Source organism: Phocoena phocoena, chromosome 7 (assembly GCF_963924675.1).
Source record: "Phocoena phocoena chromosome 7, mPhoPho1.1, whole genome shotgun sequence".
Classification (NCBI taxonomy): Eukaryota; Metazoa; Chordata; class Mammalia; order Artiodactyla; family Phocoenidae; genus Phocoena; species Phocoena phocoena.
Window position 1 is genome coordinate 69592904 of NC_089225.1, and position 25447 is coordinate 69618350.

Sequence of the window (25447 nt, forward strand, 5' to 3'; positions counted from 1 at the left end):
ATTTGTGGCAGTTTCTAGTTAATAGACCAGAGACTGATAATTGTTTATGAGGCCAAATTCAGGTGACAGATATATTTTGCTCATTCGGTACTGTGTTTTACAAAAATATTGTTTACTGTCACTTAAAATTGGGAGCTTTCCATATGAATATTCAGATTTCTGACCTCATCTCACATATTTAAAATCGACAGCTCTGGGCTGGAAATGTTCATTTCCACAAGCCAAAAATTAACTGGAACTGAGTAGCAAGCAGTTGCTTCCTTTAGAGAGGGCATCCATCAGGTTTTCCACAGACACTACCCAGCCAACCTCATTCAAGTTACTGCCAGGCTTAATAAACCCTCCTCAATAAGAAAAGGAAATAAGTAGCAAAGCAACAAGAAAAACTGCAGTTGGCACTATGCTTTTATTTAATAGGCACTAAATATTTGAGGAAGGGAGGAAAACAAGCTAGGGAAAAAAATGCTATGATAAAAGAGATGAGAAGTCGGATAGGACTCTTGCTTCCAACTTCAACAGCTATTCATTTAATTGCCAAAACATTTCTTTTTTATGTTGTGCATGGGTAGGCTTTGAATTATTATGTTAGCATAGACTACTTTGCTCATTTACTATGTCTACCCCTAGACATTGCCCTTTTGGAATACCTCATGTTACCATTTTTCTTGATTCAAAGAATAGTCTGACATATTATTATTAAAATGAAAATCTTTGTTTGGTTTTTACAAAGGCTGAAGAGATAACTTTAACAATTGGCCAAGCATTTGACCTGGCGTACAGGAAATTTCTAGAATCTGGAGGAAAAGATGTTGAAACAAGAAAACAGATTGCAGTGTTACAGAAAAGAGTGAGTAAACTAAGCTTGTTATTTCACATTTATGTGATGTAAGTACAGGGAAACTTGCATATCATCAAACAAATTTAGAAGGCCTGCCATTAAATTCCCCCCACACTGATTGGAACTGCTTTCACCGTGTTCCTATAATTTTTCATTCCTGATCCCCTGCACAGTTTTTAACCATTTTATATTGAATTCCCACAAGAACTTAGTGTTCTCATGTGACTTTGCTTCACTTCCTGATGCTTCTCATGGGGATCAGAGCAGCAGAAGCAGCAGATGCTGGGTAAGTGGTTTCCCATGCAGATCAGATTCCTTTATAATTAAATTACACCCTTTCTCCACTCTCTTCAAAATCATCATAAGCAAGTTTCACTGTCTTGCAGTTATACTCCAAGATTATGGGTACAGATTGCACAACGCTATAAGAAAACAGAGATGAGGCATTAGAAACATGAAATTTGCACACACATAAAAACATATTTTAAATTTAATAATATGTCTTTCCAGTGACCTAGAATTCTATGATATATCCCAAGCTTTATCAAAATTAACTTCTCCCCTGTGCACAAAAAAATACATTAAAATTTTAAATAATATAAAACCCTATTCATTAATATAGCCAATTTAACAGCCAATATTTTCCAAGAACAAATGTCTGAAGATTATTCAATAATAAATTATTATCCAATAATCATTTGCTTTTTAGATTCAAGACTTAGAAACAGAAAATATGGAACTTAAAAACAAAGTACAAGATTTGGAAAACCAGTTGAGAATAACCCAAGTATCAACATCTCCAGTAAGTATATAGAATACATGAATCTTTTCCTTAGAAATAAGATTTCATGGTGATAAAACATGTCGGATCATCAGCTCTTCAGTATTCCAAATAATACTCTGGGATCAGTCATTTTAAACTAAATGTAGATAGAGATACAAGGTGCTAAATAAGACCAATTTAAACGTTAAAATTACCTAGGTAGCTCAGATCAGAGTTGTTTTTCCATGTTGCTCTTTTCTCTTTTCTAGAATAATTCAGCCCTCAATTTGATCTTTTCCTCTTTGTGACATAATCTTCTTTCATTCCAATTGATTACTGTTTACTGAAGTTGATTTAATGACTAAAGCCAATCTGCCCTTGGAGTACTGAACTTCATTATAGAAGCTGGACTGTTAACACGATCGAATTGGTTTCTTATATTACATAGGAAGGGCTCCTACTGGGAGTAACAGAGTTATATTTCACACACTAAAATCAGTGGTAGTCTCTGCAGACAACTCTCAGTATCTTTATAGTTAAATTATTTACTTTTGGTTTATCACAGATTTGAAATCATTTTCTCATCTTGAGATATGATGCCATTATTTTGTGATTTTAGCTAAGGGAATTTTTTTGAGGGGAGATAGAATTTAAAACAGTTGATATTTTTTTCTAGGCAAAATATACTTAGGAATTTTTTTCTCTTTTAGAATCATCTGTACTGATATTGTCCATTAAAATGTATATTTTGTTTTACATTTAGAAATTTTAATATATAACTTTTGGCATGATCCTATGAACTGAAACACAATTATAGCATTTACAAACTTCTGAAAAGAATTTTTGTTGCAAATTTTCATTTGCAAGGCAATTTTTGTTCAATCTCTAGGCTAACTCAATGAAAACCCCTTAGTATATATATGTATATAAATATATTTATTGCTATCTACTATTAGAATATTTCACCAGTTCAGTACCATGAATAATATTTCTGTAAGAAGTTACATTTTGGGTTTTAAATTTGGTGTGCCCTGGAAATGGGTCAAAAAACATTTTTTTCTTCTAAACTCACACTTTTCCATCTTCCACACTGAAACAGTTGGTATTTCCATTGCTTGGCATATAGTTTGTGACAGTGGGGTTGAGACAGCCAAGGTGAGAGAGGTTGGGAGTGAGGTTCCAATGTTGCACAGTGTACCTCTGTAATGCACAGTGAGGTGCCGGAGCATCCTCTTCAAGTTCTGGCTTTATTATAATATTGCTCCCTGTTTTTTCTCTTTACTACAATCATTATTTGCTTCTCATCAAGATGATGATATTTTCTTGCCTTCCCCATCGCAAGGAACAGAGCATCAGCTCAAACCGTTCAACCTTCAGTCCCAAATGGAGCAACATTTTTTAGGTCTTGTTGAATGTCTTGTAAGCCATCCTATGAAACAAATTAGGAGTATGAAGATAAATGAAGGAGAAGTTACTTTTTCAATCAGTCTTAATAAGGTAGATTTTGCTGGAATTCATTGCATATGAAAAGTAGCTTTACTTCAGTCTTTATGTTTTCAAAGGAGTAAAAATAAGATCCATCACCATTTTGGATGGAAAACCAAAGCTTATTCATTATGTATCTTCTTTCTCTAGAAAGAGAGCTAGAGGTGTCATATTAAGGGACATGGTAGATTTGGGAAGAGCAGAGAGGTTTGGGACATGTTGATAGGACAGCACATCTGTCTTTTATCTCCTGAAAGCAGACATTGCCCTAGACTAGCACTGGGACAACTGAGAAGGTGGGTCAGGGTTGGGGTTATGTGTGTGCACTGGTGATCTCACATGGTTACCAAGTCAGCTTCAGAAATGGTAAAGGGCAGGAAGAATGAAGAAATGACACTCTCTTCAGTTTCCTGGACCCTCTGGCCTAGGTAGCCGTTAACAAGATGTGAGCTTGAAAGTTGGTATATAAATGAGCACAGATTATACATGAGTATATTCATTTATTCAGCAATTATCATTAGTAGAGTCAGTTATATAAAAAACAATAAAAGTATTCAAATAGCCAGTTATTAGAATGGATTAAGTCTCCTAAAGTTGTCATTTAGTAATTATCATAGGCATTGTGTTCGTCTCAGCACTATGTCTCAATAGAACGCTTAAAAGACTATAACTAAAAGGTTGAATTAAAAAAAGAGAAATAATTTTCTCTAAATCATTCTTTTGCACTTAATACACATGTGTAGAAAGTTTATTGCCTTATTGATCATTATGCAACTAGCTCAAATTATAACTTTGCAATCTACTTATATTCTTTCATCATAGTAATATCTTTGTCTATATTTTCTCTTTATTTTAACTTTTAAAAAATTACTTGTCTCATAACTTTTCAGCTCCTAAAGTCTCATTATGTGAGTTTTGAAATTGCTGATGCATCTTCAAGATTAAAAAATAGAATTTGATTCTTAAAAGAAAGTGAACTCAACATTTTAAAATTGCTAACAATACCTGATTAATTCAAATGGTTTTGAAGATGCTGTTATAGGTATCTATTAACTTGTTTTTAAATTTTTTTTTTTTTGTGTGGGACGCGGGCCTCTCACTGTTGTGGCCCCTCCTGTTGCGGAGCACAGGCTCCAGACGCTCAAGCTCAGCGGCCATGGCTCATGGGCCCAGCCGCTCCGCGGCATGTGGGATCTTTCCGGACCGGGGCACGAACCTGTGTCCCCTGCATCGGCAGGCAGACTCTCAACCACTGCGCCACCAGGGAAGCCCATTTTTGGTAAAATTTGATTAGATAACTAAAAGGTCACACCAGCCATCTACCCTAGTAAGCAGTCCAAATTTAAAGTTGAATTTCTGTTCAAAGGATCAGGTCTTCTAATAAGAAATTTCAGTCTTATAGATATTGATCCTATTATTCTATATTAAATCATAGATTAAAAGTGTGAGGCCCTGTTGAGTAGAATCTTCCAGATGGAGAACCTTTGTACTCTAAGGAGTCACTGTGTATGTGAGAACATAGATGCATTTCTCTAGTCTCCTCAGAGGCACCCAAAGGAAAGGTTGCTATTTCTTAGGTGCTAGCCTGCCAACCACTTATGTCTTATATACATCAATGTGAATTGGTCATTGATTTATTTTGAAGATGCAAACTAATTTTAGGTTCAAGCTTTTAAAGAAAATCTTCAAGAATCCTAAAAAGTTCTTTCAAAATTTACAATTGTGTAAATTTTAGTTGTGTTTTTATTTTTCCTAGTCCCGCTAAGTCATCACTGGTATTTTGAAATAGTAGCTTGGTGACATATTTTACATATTAAGATGCATATCACTTTGATTTTTATTTTCTCACATTTGCTAGTTGCATACATTTGATATAGTTGTGATCTGTTATGGCAGCTTGTAACACATTTGTTAAACATCTTATATGACCATATGATATTCTAGGCCCTTGGGTTTTAGCAGTATATGAATTGCAGCTGCTATGAAACTTCCATAGTATGGGGAAAGACAGGGAGATGGGTAATAAACCCATAGCTAAATGAATAAATAAATTTAGAAATTTGGATCTTATATAAGATGAAAATGAGTAAATATGAATAAAATAAAAGAGAGAATCAAAGAGAATGGGAGCTTTTTTTTAGAGATAGTGATCTGGGAAGTGCATTCTGAGAATGTAGCATTTAAACTGAGACCTGAATAAATAAAGTTAGTTAATACAAAGGGCTGAAAACAGTAACAAGAACTTTGCGCCTGGAGCATCGTGAAAAAGAGGCAAAAAAATTGAAGAGAGTCAGAGGCTAGATTTTATAGGGCCCTGTAGGCCATGTTTGTTTGTTTGTTTTCTTTAATTGCAGTGAGAAGTTACTCAAAGGTTTTTAACAGGAGATTTGGGGATCAGCTGGCTGCTGTATGCACCATGGGCTGTAAAGAGGCCACACTGAGGTCCCTAAAACTGTCTAGGAAGCTATCTCAGTAGTCTAGGTGAAGGAGAAGAGTAAATTGGCCTAGAATTCTATCAGTTGGGATGATGTATATAATAGCTTGATATATTTTGGAAGTAGAACTTGCAGGATTTTCTGATGGATTGGCTGTGGACTGTAGAATAAAAGAGGGTCAAGATTGCCCCTTAGGGTTTTATCCTGAGCATCTGGGCGGTGGTGCCATTTTCCAAAATAGATGTGACTTGGGGGAGGTGAATGATAACCAATCAGTAGTTCATTTTTGCTCGTGTTACTTCTGCCTACTGGGTGGCCGATGAAGACATTTATTAAAAGTTTGAATATTCAAATCTGGAATTCAAAGAAGAAGTCTGGCCTCATGATACAGTACTTGAGTTTAAAAGTTTACTCTTTTTCTAACGTCATTTGGACTGTTGTTTATTGTTTTAGTTAATACACCCAGTATAAAATTTAGTGTGAGATTACAGAGTAGTTTAGTTGTAGCTAAGGAAAACAAAATACTTTTTTTTTTTTGCTCAGGATTAAAATTAAAAGACATTCCTAACTACAGAAATGTATATTATTAGTATATATCCCAAACACTTTTTTCACTTAAAACCAATTCCTCATAATGAATGAAGGACTACTCCTATTTTTCATTTTTTCATGTGTAAACTGGCATGCTGTTTTTTTGTTTTTACATCTTTATTGGAGTGTAATTGCTCTACAATGGTGTGTTAGTTTCTGCTTTATAACAAAGTGAATCAGTTATACATATACATATGTTCCCATCTCTCTTCCCTCTTGCGTCTCCCTCCCTCCCACCCTCCCTATCCCACCCCTCCAGGCGGTCACAAAGCACCGAGCCAATCTCCCTGTGCTATGCGGCTGCTTCCCACTAGCTATCTACCTTACATTTGGTAGTGTAGATATGTCCATGCCTCTCTCTCGCTTTGTCACAGCTTACCCTTCCCCCTCCCCATATCCTCAAGTCCATTCTCTAGTAGGTCTGTGTCTTTATTCCTGTCTTACCCCTAGGTTCTTCATGACACTTTTTTTCCCCTTAGATTCCATATATATGTGTTAGCGTACTGTATTTGTCTGTCTCTTTCTAACTTACTTCACTCTGTATGACAGATGCTAGGTCCATCCACCTCACTACAAATAACTCAATTTCATTTCTTTTTATGGCTGAGTAATATTCCATTGTATATATGTGCCACATTTTCTCTATCCATTCATCTGATGATGGACACTTAGGTTGTTTCCATCTCCTGGCTATTGTAAATAGAGCTGCAATGAACATTTTGGTACATGATTTCTCAGGGTTTATGCCCAGTAGTGGGATTGCTGGGTCGTATGGTAGTTCTATTATTAGTTTTTTAAGGAACCTCCATAGTGGCTGTACCAATTCACATTCCCACCAGCAGTGCAAGAGTGTTCCCTTTTCTCCACACCCTCTCCAACATTTATTGTTTCTAGATTTTTTGATGATGGCCATTCTGACTGGTGTGAGATGATATCTCATTGTAGTTTTGATTTGCATTTCTCTAATGATTAATGATGTTGAGCATTCTTTCATGTGTTTGTTGGCAGTCTGTATATCTTCTTTGGAGAAATGTCTATTAGGTCTTCTGCCCATTTTTGGATTGGATTGTTTATTTTTTGTTATTGAGCTGCATGAGCTGCTTATAAATTTTGGAGATTAATCCTTTGTCAGTTGCTTCATTGGCAAATATTTTCTCCCATTCTGAGGGTTGTCTTTTGGTCTTGTTTATGGTTTCCTTTGCTGTGCAAAAGCTTTGAAGTTTCATTAGGTCCCATTTGTTTATTTTTGTTTTTATTTCCATTTCTCTAGGAGATGGGTCAAAAAGGATCTTGCTGTGATTTATGTCATAGAGTGCTCTGCCTATGTTTTCCTCTAAGAGTTTTGACGTGCTGTTTTTAAACTTGTTCTTAACAAACAATGCTTACAGCTCTCCTAAATATCACTTGAATGATTCAATCTTGGGTTCCTTTTCTGGCAAATGAAATATCCTTGATAGTACCCATATTACATACGTCTGTATCCTACTGAAATTGTGGAAATCTTTTCATTGGTTTTAGAAATTGGGTCTTCATTTTATTCAGTCATTTAGATATACTGAGTAAGTTCTGTTACTTGGCTGTGTTGTTTGCTTTTTGCTGTGTTCTAGTGGTTTGGCAATAGATTAGAGGTTAGGTTTTCCACCGTGTGGTACTAATTAACTAGGAACAATCTGATTTCCATTTATTACATTCACATGGCAGTGCTGCCTGTATTTATATCAGAAAAAAAGGGTTTATTCTGCCCTCCTAGCCTCATGAACGCCTCTGGAAGACTGTTCCATAATAAGATGTGGGCATAGCAAGTTAAATCAAATTGTTCTTCTTGATTCTAGTGTCTGGATGCTTGCATTTTACTTTTCTGGCTATAGAAGGTTTTAACCAAATCAGACCTTTGCCAGGAAGTGAAATGAATAAAATTGTAGTCCTAAGAAATACTGGACTTTCTATTGCTGAGTAAAATAAATGTCTCCCTTTCAATTAAACCAAGTGTTACTGGATAAAATTTTACCTTTATATAATCAACTGTGTGGCCACTGATTAGGCTTGATAGGACAAATTATAACCTAAAATGTGTATTTCATTGTGGGTAAATAAAGCTGCCTATTTATCTTCCTCTGGGGTTTTCTCAACTGCTATTGAAGTCAAGATGGACAAGAGCAGATTGTGAGAACTCTCAGTTATACAACAAGCCAAATGTGAATCTTTAAACAAAGGCATAAATTTTAAACATGAACATTGATTCAAGAATGTTTGTTGCCCACAAAAAATGATGACTGGTTCACAACTTTCACAATTGTTACTTGCACAAATGATAGTTCTAAAGAAGTAAACCCTGTCTAATGGGAAGAAAAATATACCTGTATTTCATTCCACTTCTGACCGTGAGTACCTAATCAAGTCATTTGATCTCTCCTTGTTCCAGTTTTCCTCTTTGGGATATGTGGATGATGATAACCATTTAACTTGCAAGATTCTTGTAAGAATGTATAAGATAATAGGTCTTACAACTAAGAGACCAATGTAACCAAACTATGTATCTAGAAGTCTGAAAAAATAACATACGTGGAGCTATAAATTCTAAATTCTAGAAGTTATTTATCTTTTTTAACACCTTTATTGGAGTATAATTGCTTTACAATGATGTGTTAGTTTCTGCTTTATAAAAAAGTGAATCAGCTATACATATACATATATCCCCGTATCTCCTCCCTCTTGCGTCTCCCTCCCACCCTCTAGGTGGTCACAAAGCACTGAGCTGATCTCCCTGTGCTATGCGGCTGCTTCCCACTAGCTATCTATTTTACATTTGGTAGTATATATAAGTCCATGCCACTCTCTCACTTCGTCCCAGCTTACCGTTCCCCCTCCCCGTGTCATGGACTAGAAGTTATTTTTGAAGCTTATTTAAAAAGTGATGCTGAAAATGTACCATAATAGTGAACTTCAAAAGAATGAATCAGCATGACAATGCAGAAGGATTTGCTAGAACATTTTACATTACCTTTATATTTCCCCATCTTTAGTGTTTTTTTAATAATCGAAGTATCTATTCTTTAGTGCAGTTTTTTTGTTATTGTTTAGATGTATTCAACATTAACTGATAGGATTCAAACGCTTTTATGACATTTCAACATTGTCATATTTAGGCAAAGCTCGGAATTGAAATGTTCACCGTGGCCTAATGCGCCAAGCCTCTACTTACTGAAAGAAAGAGCTATAAAACTACAACTATGAATCTCAAATATGGGCACTCAATATGTCTTAATAACCTAATAACTTCTGCATAATTAACATGTAACTGTTGAACACAGAATTCCTCATTCCCCTTAGTATAATAATTCAGAGGCTGTACACCTTCCTGAAGACCAAAGCACTTAGAATTATGGGCATAAAAGGATTAAACAGTAGCGCCATAAACTTCTGTAGGAAACTCCCCAAATTTTGGTCTCTAGCCATCTGTAAAAATACTGACAGAAGGCCCAACACAAAAATATCAAACCATTTTCATACGAACTATGTATTTCATTTCTTAAAAGAATAAGTATCCTCAACCACTTAAAAATGGAAGATTAAAAAATGACTAGTTCCTGAACACTTAAATTTAGAGACACTGCTCAAAATATTTATCCAGTGCCAAAAATGCCACCGTATGCCATTTAGGGGCGGTAGTCACCTATTCTTATTTAATAAGTGTAATAGTTTGGTGCAGAATCAGATGCTATTGAAATATGCCTATGTACTTAGATTTCATTCTTATAAGGAATCAGATGTAACATCTAATTCCCTGACTTGAATTATTTCTAAGTTAGCAATGACAAACACAAATGTCAGCAGAGCCCAGGCCGTGGCCTAAATAAATGTGTGAAATGGACATGTGGTGGAGTGAGGAGTTGGAGAGCAGACACCAACTTAGAAGGCACAGCTACTTGCTCAATACCAGTCAGTTATTTTTACTCAAGTTTGTGGGTCTACTTTCTTGATTTTCTAACTTCTAAACAAACTCTCTGGATTTTAATGTACAACCTCTTAATATTAACCTGTAAGCAACTGAATCGAGACTAATTTTAAAGACCTATGTGACCCAAACAAAAAATCTTAGTTGACCAAATCTAGATTACTGATGACCCAAAGGAAAATTGTAATAATTAGTGTTAGAGTTTTAAACTTTAGATACCCAAATTATTGACAGATAGCCCTGTTTTACCATTTTGAAAGTGAAAATACTTCTTAATTGGGGTATTGAAATATTTGATTATTTTCCTATTATATACATTCTTCTTTTATATAAGTATACTTTCTCAGAGGAAGTAGAATACAAATATTAACACCATGATAAAACACTAGAGCACTTTTAAGTTAGGTTAGGTTGGCCTTCAGTTTGTTTTGTGGCACCTGGTAAAGATGTTTTGATGAATACAAGTCATAAAACAATATAGAGTACTCCCATTTATAAGCCAAATGATACCAAGGACTACCTTCACATGATATCTTTTTATTTTTTACTCAGTACAGACATCCTCATCAATTTATAGTTTAAGTTAAAAAAAGTTGCTGTAGTATACATTAAACAATAAATATTCATTGACATTATATATCAAGTATTCTAATATGTTATACAGATTATTTTAGAAAAACAAAGTTTTGTCCACCAGGAGCTTACAGTTGTTACCTATAATTAAGTAAAAGGTGGCTACCAACTACAAAAGTTTACAGTGAATTATATAGAGCATGAAATAGATCTTAAAATTATATACATACATGCATACATGTATACATATCTGTAGATAGATAGATCACTATACAGATCAGTAGGGAAAGCAATCATTATGTAACTGTATATCCATATTAATAGAGTGATAAATTACATAATTCAGACCATCAGAGACTTGCTTCCACACTGAATTCTTTCCTCAACTTAAATCTGTCACTTTACGCTTCCTTCTTTCCCCCTCTGCTTCCTGAAATGTGTGAAGAGGTGACTCAATTTAAAGATTCTTTCAAAGTTGTTTCTCCTAACTATAATTTTAGTTACAACCTTTCACCATGAGGTTTATCAAAAGCCAGATTTGTGTTGGCTGCCTCCAGGTCCTATTAGTGTTGAAAAATCTCTGCAGTGTGACTTGTAGCTGAGAAGTCTGGCTCCAGGTCAAATCCTCTAGGCCCTACAAAGTTACAAAGTATTTCCATGGCAAGCCTCATGGGAGAAAGCTGCCCTCCTCACCCCAGATTCTGTGCACTGCTTGGAGGAGTTGTAGTCAGGGACTCAGCCCCCTTCACCACCCAGGCTGGCCGCACTATTATGCATTAACTGCGTTCCCAGCCCAGGTACCTCCATTCAGAGGCCTCCTTATTGGAGGCCCTTGACCAAGGCCTCTCTTAAGTGCTTCATCTTTGGGGGGCCTTGAAAATACTTTTCTCCACTAGGATTTAGTTTTCAGTATTTTCTACTCCTAGTTCTTTTCCCTTTTCTTCCCTCTGCATTCCCATCTCCCCCTCCCCAAAACAAAACCAAACAAAACCAGCAGAAACCTTGTGTTCAGGGCTCCCTCCGGAGAGAGATACTGTCCTGCTTCTGTAATGATACTCCTGACCTTTGCCCAGTGCCATTCACTGGGGAAAAATGGGACATTGATGGAACCAGAACCTTCTTTCTGGCCTCTTGCTTACACTATCATTGTAAGTGAATAAAGGCTCAATTATTACATACTTTCATTTTGGTTGCTGTTTTAACTGACCACTCTGACATCTGGCCACTCAGCTCTGTCCAGTTCAGTACTTGACAGTAGCTTTCCATGATGTAATGGAAATAGCTTCCAAAAGTCATCCAAAGACTGATGTGCAGACCCAGTACAGTGTACTAGTTGCTTCTTATTATTTATCTCTCTGATTTACTTGAGATGCTTGACAACTCCCTCTGCCCATCCCCCCAAAATTTTACCATTTGGAGCTTACTACCTATAGAAAGGGCATGATGATTGGAGTCAGATTGTTTTGAATTTTGGCTTTGCTTCTTACATACACAGGAGTAGCTCATAAAGAGTTTATGGGCCTTGATTCCCCTTTCTTTATTATAATATGGACGTAATATTACTAATACTAATACTTCAAATGAATTTTTTGAGGATTAAATCTAAAATGTATGTTGTAGCCTTTTTTGAAAATTCTACAAAGTCTTAACTTATACCAGACTTTACTCCTACTGACATTTTTTTTCTTGTTGCTATCCTTCCTTTTTCCCATCTCAGTACACAGAGGCTCTCTCAGAAATAAATCTGTAGGCATTTGTCATTTTTCTCTCCACTTTCTTCCTCTCAAGTCATATTGAATGTAATATTTTATTTAAATATTTAAAAATGTAATATTTCAGTGAAAAATCATCAAATTAAACAATCCAGAATCTGAAGACTCTTGCAATAGGAAAAAATCTACTCAAACGATTTGTTTTAATTTTAGTAAAGTTATTTTGAAAGTACTTATCATTTTCACAAAATATCCTAATACATTTTCATATATACTTTTTTTCTTTTTCCTCCACGTCTTCTTTCTTCTCCTTAGTATATTTTTCTGTCATTCCTTTACAGCTGCTGCACAAAATGTCTGATCATGAGCAACACGGGTTTCAGAGATGCTCACCTTCTTTCTGGCGTAGAACTGATGATTCATCTCCCTGTCTAAATATTTCTTCCATTACTGTCACTCCTGTCAACTCGCCTGATTCCAGACTATCATTGGGACTGTTAATACCACCACCTTCTAAATGTGGCCTTCCCAAGCCAATCAGTGAGAGCAGCATCCCAAGACCTCATGTAATTTGCTAAATAGAAAATGCTTTTTATTATCCCACGTATTTTTTTAATTCTGCCAAAATATGCCATTTATATAGTAATGAAAAAAATCAGGTATGTCTTGAATCGATGTGATGTGATCTGGGGCCCTTGTGTGCCATTTTTGCATCCTTTGGTCATCTGATCTCAGAGAGTTTCTAGTAGAGAGTGGTGGTCCAAATCCACAGAAAGATGAACTAGGACAGGTACTTCAAAGATCCATCAGATATAGCAACTGGGAAATTAGGCCATTGTTGAGACTGGCAAAAGCTGTTTCAGTAGAGTTCAGCAAAAAGAGCAAAGTCTGGAATGATCTCAGTTGAGGATTAAATGAAGTAAAAGGGCAAGAGATGTAATACCTCCTTCAAGGACCTCAGCTTTGAAGGGAAGGGAAAGAGAGATGAGAGACGAGAGGAGTAAAGAAGCACTGGGTAAAGACCTTTTTGGTTGGTTTGTTTTAACAACAGTCAAGATCTGAGTATCTTTATATCTTGACAAAGAGGAGAGAGATGGAAGCCAGTGGAATTTGAGAGAGAGGCTGATTAGGAGAACAACATTCCTGAGTAGGAGGAAAGAGCTGAGGGATAAAGTTGCCTCCAAGTCTTTGGATAGTATTTGTAACTGATAGACTATCCATTAAAGTTAAAGTAAGTTGCTAAAGAAAGGGAGATGACAGCAATTTTCCTGCATGAAAAAATGTACTAACAGGTTTATTAACTGAATAGCAAATCTATCACTCTTTACACACAATCAGCCTTTTTATCTTCACTACCTGCATCATCTGTGAATCAGTAAATAAATGTATTTTGAGAACACAAATTATAGTATGAACCACTCTAAGCAATTCTAAACAATATTCATGTTCTTATAAGAAAAATAAATTTTTCTCACTATTTCTCTCCAAAATGGGAATTCTCTTTCTTTTATATCAATAGATGATATATATATATAAAATAATTTTTTTCCCTATATGACAATCAAAGTGATGATTGTCTCATTCTTTCATTACATCCTAGCCCAGACTGGCCCAGATAACTTAATCATTTTGTGATTATAATTTATTTCACAAGGTAGCTATTTATTGTAGAAAACAATGAAGTCTTATTCTAAGAAGAAAAGTCACTGCAATGAATATAATAGTTGGCTCCATTACAGTTATAAGTACAAATTAAGATAGACTCCTTAAATTTTTTTTTTTTTTTTTTTTGCATTATGCGGGCCTCTCACTGTTGTGGCCTCTCCCGTTGCGGAGCATAGGCTCCGGATGCGCAGGCTCAGCGGCCATGGCTCACGGGCCCAGCCGCTCCGCGGCATGTGGGATCTTCCCAGACCGGGGCACGAACCCGCATTCCCTGCATCGGCAGTCGGACCCTCAACCACTGCGCCACCAGGGAAGCCCGTTAAAATGTTTTTAAAATCATTATCAATCGCTTTTGAATGGTTATATTTAAGATGCATCACTTATGTTCAGTTATTTCTGTCTAAATCTTGTCATCTTGTGCAAAATACATTACTGAAATCAAGGTTTTATATAAATAGTTTCTAACACGTTTTCAATTCTCTGATATAAGTGGCAATTATTTCTAGATATACAAAAAATCCAACATATCTTTTATATCTGTCTAGAATAGTGTTATCACCATTTTTGCCATCATCTTTGAGAATATTTTTGCAGAAAATTTCTTGCCAATGAGCATTTAGCATAAGTGGTTGAGTCCTATGAAATTGCCAATATGTAACTGTTTTTGATCTACAGAATGGCAAGTTCATATGACTCAACTACATTTTTTGTTGTGCTTATATATGTTTTATATGTGTATGAAATATTTAGCATTATAATGTTTCTACATGGAATACTAATTCATGTTATCTTCATTGCAGGCAGGCAATGTGACACCTAAGTCTCCCTCCACTGACATCTTTGATATGATTCCATTTTCTCCAATTTCACACCAGTCTTCAATACCTACTCGCAATGGCACGCAGCCACCTCCAGTCCCTAGTAGATCTACCGAGATTAGTAAGCTTTCTAAACAAATCAATATTTTTGCTATATTTGTGTACATTTTAAATGTTTAATTAGCCCTTTATGGGAAATTATATATCTTAACAAGCTCACTAAAAATTTTAATCACTGAAGAATTATGTTTATATATATGTGCCAAATTCAGTTATTTATATTTTACTTAATAATTGAGAGTATACTACTAAAGACATCACTATTTGCATTTGAAACTATTTTGTGAAAAATGATATTTTGGTATAGGCTTAGTTACCTCATAATACAAAACAATTATGTTTATTGTGTTGGGGTTATATTTTTAATGTTTTGTTTAATGATTAAGAGCAGTCCTGTCGTAATTATTTTAATCATTTAGAGCTCAGTTTAATTTATCATAGAGTATATGGATAGTCTTAGTTAAAGAAATATATAAATCTATGAATTCCATGATTTATTTATTTATTAACCCTATGTAAGTGTTCTTTCTTTGATATCTACAAAACTATAAATGCATTGCTTTTCTGATTTACTTTCTGTATATCTGGAAGGAACATAAAAGTCTCTCTGACGAAGTAGAAAGCATCTAACAGTTGTTCATCGTCAATGTCTTGACTATATTTTGCTCTGTGCCCTGTCACAGAAAGTGAAAGAATAGTTTCCAATGGCCATGATCAGTCATCAGGTCTAAAGGGGCACTGAAGAAAAGAGAGTTTTACATATTTTGCTTTATTGCATCCTCTCTGGTTCACATTTGAGACGTTTTCAATGTAATTCTGAAGTTTTAGCTTAAGGCTATAAAGCATTTCAGGGCCTATAGTTTTTGTTTCCCCTGCAGAACTCAGCAAAGTGCATTGCACATTTTAGGTATTCAGTAAATTTCAGAGGACTAATTTGTAAATACAAAGTAATAACATTAGAACTTTAAAAATCAGTGAACAAAAATATTTCAATACTTTTGTTGAAATATAGTACATTTAAATTCTTCTGAATATATTTTGTGTCAATGCAAAATATTTTTTTCAAGGAAATAATCCATAATATACATGTGTTTTTAGAAAATGTTGCCAATATCTTGATATCATAATGGGGTATTTTTTATCCTTAAGAGTGTTCCAGATCTCTTCCTTTACCACTGTTTTTTACTTCCTTGGACTACATCAGTGTTTTGCTCATTCATGTATTTAATTCAATGGGCATTTGTTTAGTACATACACTAGACTTGGGTTACATGCTAGAATTTGAAATATAAGTTAGAAGTGTATCCACAATGTCAGGTTTTAATCCAAGTAGAATATAAATTGAGAAGAGTGAATAGATTTTAAGATACTTAGAAGGAATAATCCATCAGGATGGTAACTGAAAGTTCAAACTCCAATATGATTCAGGATTTTGGACCAAATGTTGTTAATGGGAAAACTAGAGGTAGAGAGGGGGAAACTGATGAGTCTCTTTTAAATGTTAGTGAGTTTGAAATGCCTTTGGAAAATCTAGGTAGAGATGGTCAAATGGTTTTTAGGGATTTATTAATGAGAAACTGAAGTAACATCTTGCTATATTTTTTAATGTCTATCTATCCCAAATGCCAGAGTTTAGTAAATACAGCAGTATATCATTAGAAAGATTAGATAGATACATAGATAGATAGAAAGAAATGGAGTTCTGATTACCACCGTATTATATCTATCTATCATTTATCTATCAATCATCTTCTTGTCTATCTATACTAACAATTTAAGGACTGATTGTTCAACTCAGTTTTAATTGTAAGATTGTCTAAAACTGTAATCCAGTGGGGTTTTAGTAATAGGACTTTTTCTTTTAATGAAATCTTAAATGTATTCATTCATTTATTTTCTTTATATTTTAAATACATAAAAGCAGAAACCTACAAGATTGTTCCTTAGTTTCTGTCCTTACTGCCTGAGAATGCTAGTAGTTCTCCAGAGCATATTTTTGATCTTTGAATATGTATCAGACTTTAATTAATTAGTTTAATGTCATGTTTCCTAATTGATTATAAATTACACGAGGGAAGGCACTTGACTCTAAAGTCCTTTCCTCAACTGTTTTAATCCACTGCCTAGCAAAATGTATGGCACATAATATGTGTTCAATAAATATTTAGTGGATAAACAAAAGAATGAGTGAAGTATCACCTATTTTTTATTATTTTGCTCTTGTATTAGATTAAATAATTTTCATGTCATTAATTACACAGCAAATCTTTTTAAATTGAAAATTGGACTTATATGACTTTTTGTTATGAATTTTAGATCCATCTGAGCTGACCAAAATATGCCAAAGAGCTCTATTATATTTATTAATTTGCCTGGTATTGATATGTCTACTTAATATGTAAAGTAGTACTTTTTTGACTTGTGGGGGAGTTGTGGACCCTTGAGAATATGATAAAAGTTAAACCTCTTCACAGAAAAACACAACATGCCCACTCATACAAAATTTTGCATTGCATTTCAGGAATGTTAAGGATCCCTTAAGCCCATCTGAAATCTCTGGTGATTTTGAGTCCCAACTTTAGAAAACCTGTGTAATGAGAATCTCTGTTCCTCCTGACAACTCTGTTTCCTCTTTATTAATTCATTTCTTTTGACAAGCATGTACCACATGTAAAGCATTGCTTGATGTGTTCGTGGTACGGTGGTAACCAGGATACACCCCCAAAGAACAGTTCCTCTTTTCTCTAAGTTCTGGTTTATTGCCTACAATAAACATCAGACTGAGGAAAATATATAGTAACAACAATAATAATACCCATCAGTTATATGTATGGTGACAGTAAATTCCCATTTGTTTAGGAGTACCCTGTCTTATACCTTTCGTCCTGGTGAAACTTGGTAGCACTCCTTTCACTCTTAAAAGTGTCTTTATTTGGAAGATAAATTATATGTCCTTCTTATTTATACAATACTTACCAGAACCAGGAGCTTCTAAACATTTTACATTTATTAACTGAATACATGAATCTGAAAAATAAAATTGTAACTAGAGAAGCAAGAATCTTTCATAATGGGACTCACAATGATTTAGAAGATATAATAGAACTCAAGTAGCATAAATATTATTTCTTACAAAGCATTTAATTTAGAGAATATAGTTTCCTGAAAAATGAAAGTCTTGACACATTATAAATTCCCTTGCCCACATATAATTTAATTTTTTGTCAGTTAAGGCTGCATTTGAATTGATTCAGAGGAAAGAAATTTCTTAAATTAAAAAGGAATTTTAAATCATAAATTAAGTCATAGTCCTATCAACTACAAACATCAATTTTAACTTTGATACTTCTTTAATGATTAAAAAAACAATGCAGACTTTAAAATATAGGCACAGAGAGCTTTTTGATACTCAATTACTGCTATTTTTTTTAAAAGAAATTTGTTTGGGGGAAAAGAAGCATTTTTAAAGAACCTGTCTCATTGTGGTTATCTAGGAAGGTGATATGATTTTATACTACATGAGATGATGTGCCTTAAATTTTTTCTGGCTAGAAGGTGAGATTAAAGTACATGAACTGTGAGTTAAACTACTTCCTAATCTACTAGGCCCTACCTATTGCTTCACTATTGTGTTGCAGAGTCATCAATAAATGGAATAGAGAAGTTTCAGTGAGTAATACGTTAATTTTAGTACATTTAAATTGCTTTAGTAAAGTGTAGGTATTGTAATATATTAATTATCAAATATTTGGTAAATTTGATATTAAGTCTTACTTAAAGACACAGAAACCTCTCTGAATAATAATTCTTTGTAACCAAATAGTTTTTAAATTGTCATAAAAGCAGATCTTTGCTTGCTTGTTGGTGTTTAACTAGTCTAAGCTCAGGAAAGCCCAGCCTAAAGTATGTGTGAATAGGGGCTCATTTGGTCATGCAGGTGCTTCTTTATATAATCCTGCCTTTGAAACCTAACTCACCCCAACTCACTCCTTGTCATTTCATATACTAAATTATTTTCTTCCTTTTAGAACGGGACCTGTTTGGAGCAGAACCTTTTGACCCATTTAACTGTGGAGCAGGGGATTTCCCTCCAGATATTCAATCAAAATTAGATGAGATGCAGGTGACTATTTTAACAGATCGGCCCATAAATGTTTTTTTTTTTTTTCTTTTTTCTATGGGACTAAGAGAATGTTATTACTAAAACTACCCTTCCCTTGAACTGTTATCAACTTACTTAAAATAATTACTTTAAAACAACAATAACATACATTTAGTCCTAAAAATACTCAGACAGATGCTAAGGATAAGGTTTCGTTGTGTTTTGTTCTTAATGGTGCGATTTACAGTGGCAAAAACATGTTTCTTTTTTTTATACAAAATAACATAAATTCTTCATGAGTTAATTATTCAAAATCCAAAAATTGAAAGGTCATTGCACTAGACTTATAAGATTTGATCTCAGTCTTAACAATTAACAATTATGAATTTCAGATGAATTTCAGAATTGTGAACGGGTGAAGGAAAATCATTGTAAGAATGAAATCAGTCTCTTAAAAAGAAACATTGTAAAGGGGGTCAACTGTATGGTGATGGTCAGAAAATAAATTTTTGGGGGCTTCCCTTCCTTGGTGGCGCAGTGGTTGAGAGTCCGCCTGCTGATGCAGGGGACACAGGTTCGTGCCCTGGTCCGGGAAGATCCCACATGCTGTGGAGCGGCTGGACCCGTGAGCCGTGGCCGCTGAGCCTGCGCATCCGGAGCCTGTGCTCCACAATGGGAGAGGCCAAAAAAACAAAAGAAACTAAACTTTTGATGGTGAACACGCTGTCCTGTGTACAGAAGTCGAAATATGATGTTGCACACATGAAACTTATATAATGTTATAAACCAATGTTACCTCAATTAATAAATAAAGCTGAGAGCTAAAATGAAGAATTCCAAAGGAGGAGGGGTATAAAATAATAGGAAGCATTGTAACTATAGTTCATAACTTCTGGGCTCTTATTGAAACAGCAGACACCAAATGACAGCTTCCTTAGGGATGTAATCCAATTGGGTTTTCATTTCTTTCTCTCCCTTTTATTTTTCAATTCTGAATTGTTCTGGAAGTTTGAAGATATTGGTTTAGAAGCTTTGTACAGTGGGCAATGATTAGTAATTAGTCTTATAGGCACTATAATAAAGTCTTCTCTTTATATTTCCCTTTACATTTTGATGAAGTTATTATATCCTATTTTTCATCAAAAAGACAATATATACACAGAAGAATTCAGGCAGAGACCAGTTATATGAAGCTGATTGAGAAGATGTGGTGAAGAGATGGAGTGGTTTTTATTTATTAGGCCTGGGTTAATACATTCACTCTCTATGCTTCATTTCCTGGGGAAAAAAAAGATGAGGGGTGGATTATGATCTTCTAACACTGATAAAACACTGCTTCCTAGAAAGATAATAAATATCCTTTCACTGATTTTGGACTGAAGGTGTGAAGCAGTCTTCTTTTCTAGGTATTATGTGAATATCCTTATTATTATAAATATAATAATGCCTCTGCATTTTAAAAGTTGGATTGTTTAACATACCTTGAGATTTTTAAAGAATATGTCAAAACAAAAATTTCTCAAGTTGGGTGATTTATAATTCCCTTTTGCATGAAAAATTATTTTAAATCCTTAATATTGACTTAAACTATAAACTATTTCTATAACATTTCTTAAATATTTACAAAAAAGTTATATACATTTTATCCTTATAGTTCTTATAAAACTATTAATTCAAAACTTATAAATTAAATAAAAGCGAAATTACAACACCTAATAAAATTCAGATTAAGAACTTTAATATAGCAGCATGGATTATTTTATTTGGCTGAAACTAAAACCACCAACATCATACTTCTGTTGATATCAGCATGTATCTTGTTTGATGACACAATTTCCCCACATCTTTTTGATAGTTAAAATACTACGAGACTTTCATTCAAATAGTGCATGATTATTTAGTGAGAATGCTTTATTTATTTCATATGAAATAAATTTATTTTCCTTTTCATTAGTTTTACCAATTATGGTTGTACTACCTTGGGACTAATGCTTTTGTAAGAACAAAAACAAACATGGGCATTGATGTGGTAGTATTTGTTCTCAAAGGTTATACAAAACACAAAGAGTTTCTATTAATGTTCTTTAGATTTTCACACAACAAATGTTTTCTATAGATGTTTGAAGATAAGCCTGTATCTCCAGATTTTGTAGAAACCCAGTTTGAGAAACACTATATTGAAATGATTTAATGATATGGTAGTCAAATAATGTTACACTGTGGTATTTTTGCTTTTGTTTTCTTTTTGTCATTTCTAATATATTCTTAATGTCTTTTTTATTCTTTTCTGCTTTCATGGTGGGTAGCGCCAGAGATGGTTGGTATACTATTTTCATAATAATTTTAAACAACTTATAACTTCTTAAAGCTAAACCTTAATATTTGCATGCTTTATTTAATAAATATTCAAAAAGCAGTTTCACATGTATATGTCTGATTATTAGTTTTGTTTAAAGAGGTTTTATAACCCATACTTGGAGTTATTTTTTCAATGACTTAATCACTATTGCATTGTCTACCTCATTGCTTGTCTGTTTCTTTTAGTACACGATGTGTTTGCAAGGTCACTTTAATTAAAGTAAAATAATATTTTAACTAAAATTTATAATGACTTTTGTTATTAACCTTGTTAGCCTAATTAATTGAATGCACACATTCAGCTACTATTTTTATCTTTGAATATAATGTAAAAACTTAATACAGTATAATGGGTTGTATAAACTATATTGAGTTAATAAGCCTAGTGAGATTTTGGATTTTCCTCTTTTATTTCAGAGGAAATCATAGAAATATCTCATGACTGTAAGAATTTAAACAGAAATGTTAAGCCATAGTTTTTATAAATTGTTAGAAAATTAGATATTTATTTGAAATCAATTATATCCTTATATGATTTGACATAATTTAAACTTCTTAGTACATGTCACTGACAGGCAAATCAGTTTAATAGTATTGATAGCCCAGAAGTGTACCTTGTATGTTATAATAATTTAATACATTAAAAAAGGAGAGTGACAAGTCAATGAAAGAATTTTGCATTAAGTGATATTAAGTCAACTGGTTAATAATTTAGGAGATGATCAATGTATAGCTGAAACCTACAACAAATACTCAGATAAATTTTAGAAGCCTTGGGCAGTTTAAAATTTTTGAAATACTACTATATATATATCAGACTTTTGAATTGGAAAGAAATTTTTATAAGGAAAAGGAAAATATGTACATATAGTCACCTATAGAAGGTCTTCTATAGTTCTTTTAAATTTAATTTCTATATTTAAATTCTATAGTTCTTTTAAATTTTCTCTTTAAAAAATATAACTATATCATGTACACATGATTAAAGTAAGTAGACAAATGATTAGGAAACTAAATAATCAACAGATAAATAAAAAAGTGTAGCCCACAAAATAAGACCACAGATGGCTATATACTTATAGACATGTTAAGTCTAATCAAAGAAAACATACAAATTAAGAACTATAAAAGCTATTTTAATCCAGCAAATTAAACATTATATTTTTTTACTAATATAGAGTGCAAATGACGATACAAGTGAAACAAACACTGTAAATCATTGCTGGGCCAGTGTCAGTTCACAGCATCCCTTTGGGGAGTAATTTGTTACTAATACTTGTATTTCTGTTTGATGTCAAAAACTTTAATATAATCTATTCTGAGAAGAAAATAACTATGAATGTGGAAAATCTCTATGCATAAAAACATACAGTCAACCTTATTTATAATTATAAAATACAGGAAATAAATTATATTAAAATTAATAGAACATTATAAAATCATCAAATTAGTTTTACAGGGACTCAAAATAATCAAGTTTGTTCTGCTAAGATTAAAAAAGAGTATAGAAATTTATATATAATATATCTAATACATTAAATAAGTTATATATAGTTATTTATATTTGTATTAATTTTTTTTTAATTTATAAGTAGAAAAAAGGGAGACTCAAAGGACATACTTCAACATGTTAATTGTTGCATATGAGGTTTTTTCTTCCTTGATATGCTTTTCTCCATGTTTCAAAGTAAGAAAATGTAATTGGGGAAAATATTTTATATAAAAATATATTTTTAATAATATATCAACAATAAGATCATTATTTTGTGTGATATGAGTTTATGATAGTTTCCATCACTATGTAAGTTCAATAAGCCTTATTTTCATTCAGACATTTAAAATTCAAGAGGATATGGAAACCTTAGAAGGATTTAGAGTGCATTGTCATGACTTACTAAATGAGGCCTAGAAGGAAGGGTCAGAAAATGTGTGGGAAATTTTAAGGGGAAAGAAAACCAAGGAGCCATATAACAATGTGTCTGTCAAAAGGGATAATTAAGTTAATCTAAGAGGACTCCTAAAGAATCCTGATAAAAACATGGAGATATTCTTGTAAGTGATATACAAACATTTTTTGTTGAAACAATGACCCCTATTTTACTTTGATTACTATTCTGCCTTTCATATACTGATAACACATAGATAAATAGTATTTTCAGGGTAACTGAAGTGATAGTGGTTTAATTTCAGAATGAACTGATTAAAAAACAATGGTATCAAATCTTTCCAAAGGTAATATATATCCACATTACTTACTTATCTATCTATCTATCTATCTGATATTCCAGAAGATGATATAGTACATAGATCCTCAGATATCCAAATAAAATATTTTAAAAAGCAGTTTATTTACAATATTTTCAGTTTAAAGTATTGACTTTTCTGAGTATTTGGCGGCTGTTTAAAAAAATATGCATACATGTGGCAAAATATTTCTCTTGTGACCAGAATAGGCTTTTAAAACAATGGTAAGTACTCTGACTTTTACTTAACTAAATATAATTTGTATTCCAAATACCGAGAAGTACTTTTGAAAAACCCTTAAAGTGATGGCATTGCCGTGTGGTCTTTGCGCTTAAGCATAATGAAGAGTGTTCTTTAAACATTAACAGCGAAAAAGGTGTGGCTTGTATTTTGTAATGATTTTCTTCCTCTATATGATAATGTTTACATTGGATTTATAGTAAGTACATTAAATACCGGTTCTAAATGAAAGTAACTTGAGGAAATGCAGATAGATATGCAATTGGCTAACACACGAGTAGATACCATCTAATTAAACAAAACACAAAGCAGAACAGAGGACAAAAGCCTCCTCTTAGAGAGAGATTTTCTTTTCCTCAGGAATAGACTTTTGTCTACATTTCATTTTATGAGCAAGAATGGGAATGAGGAAGGTGGTAAGACCAGAGATGGCCCATAGTTCAACTACCTTGTACAGAAAAGAAGAGAGCTGGGGAGTAGAGAAGGACAAACATCTTTACCACTAACTTTTAACTCAAAAATCTTCAAAAAAATTTTTTTCATGGCAATTGGGTACTTGGTCTCAATAAATCAAAAGAAATTTAACTTCTAGAAGCATCTAAAACATGCTAGAGGTGAGTGGAATTCAAAGCAATAATTTGCAGCTACAAGGCTAGTAGAGGAAGCTTTCTCCATGGCGAAGTGGTCTGCAGTCCTGTGTTACACACAGGATACAGCATTGCATTTAGGGAATACAATGCAATTTATTTTACCAGGCTCTGGATAGTGGTAACCAAGAAGAAAAGGTGAAAACTATCAGGCTGTCATCACCTTGAGGTCTAGCTGTCTTACTTATATGAATATTGACCTTTAAAGCCAAGGGATTTAAGCTACAGTAGAATGACATAAAGTAGACTTCACTGAAAAGAAACATTTAAGTCTTAAAATTACTTAATTCCACATATTTCTGTTTTCTTCTATCTCTTATGCGTGCTAACCTCATGTATATTTAAAACATTTAAAATGCTAACGGGTATAAAAGCATTTGATAAAAATTTGACAAGCCAACATCATTTGACATATAATTATTTCTTAGTTGATCAAAACATGGAGATTTCAACTTCTGCTCATACTCTCTTTCATTTACGGGGTTTTTTGTTGTTTTTTTTTTTTTTTTGCTATGAGCATTTCCTATTTTAATGATTTTACTTTATTTTGCAGGAGGGGTTCAAAATGGGACTAACTCTTGAAGGCACAGTATTTTGTCTCGACCCGTTAGACAGCAGGTGCTGATGTCAAGAACAAGAGGTCTTGAATCTGTTAAATTTGTTTCGTATACATATCTATTATTCATTATTACTTATGACAGGTATTATACATGTACCAATATATTTTTGAATCTCATAACTTTCTGAAAATTATTTCAGTAAAATTTCCTCATACTTTCACTGTTGAACTGTAGCATTTTGTTTTAAAAACAACTCACTGTAAAGTAAATCATACTTTTATGTTCCTTTCTGTTTGTTTGTAGAAGAATTTATAATTGAAAGACAAATTATCCAAATATCTGCCTGTGTCTGAGCTCTAAATAATTAGCTTCTTCAAATTTAAGTTCATTTTCTAGGATGC

The 25447-nt window shown here is 33.4% G+C and overlaps 1 protein-coding gene across 10 annotated transcripts in view; it reads left to right on the forward strand.

The window, feature by feature from the left end:
* The window catches only part of GULP1 (GULP PTB domain containing engulfment adaptor 1), a 104397-nt gene extending 79286 nt beyond the window's left edge, over positions 1-25111 (forward strand). For 3 of the 10 annotated variants that reach the window (XM_065880378.1, XM_065880380.1, XM_065880382.1), the window contains 5 exons: positions 731-847; positions 1548-1640; positions 14818-14956; positions 18924-19018; positions 25040-25111. In XM_065880378.1, the coding sequence (XP_065736450.1) occupies positions 731-847; positions 1548-1640; positions 14818-14956; positions 18924-19018; positions 25040-25111 (516 nt within the window). Of the gene's footprint in view, positions 1-730; positions 848-1100; positions 1125-1547; positions 1641-12693; positions 12919-14817; positions 14957-18923; positions 19019-21303; positions 21315-25039 lie in introns of all 10 variants that reach the window. The other 7 variants (XM_065880373.1, XM_065880377.1, XM_065880374.1 and 4 more) reach the window with 5 other exon arrangements.
* The last annotated feature ends 336 nt before the right edge of the window (positions 25112-25447 follow it).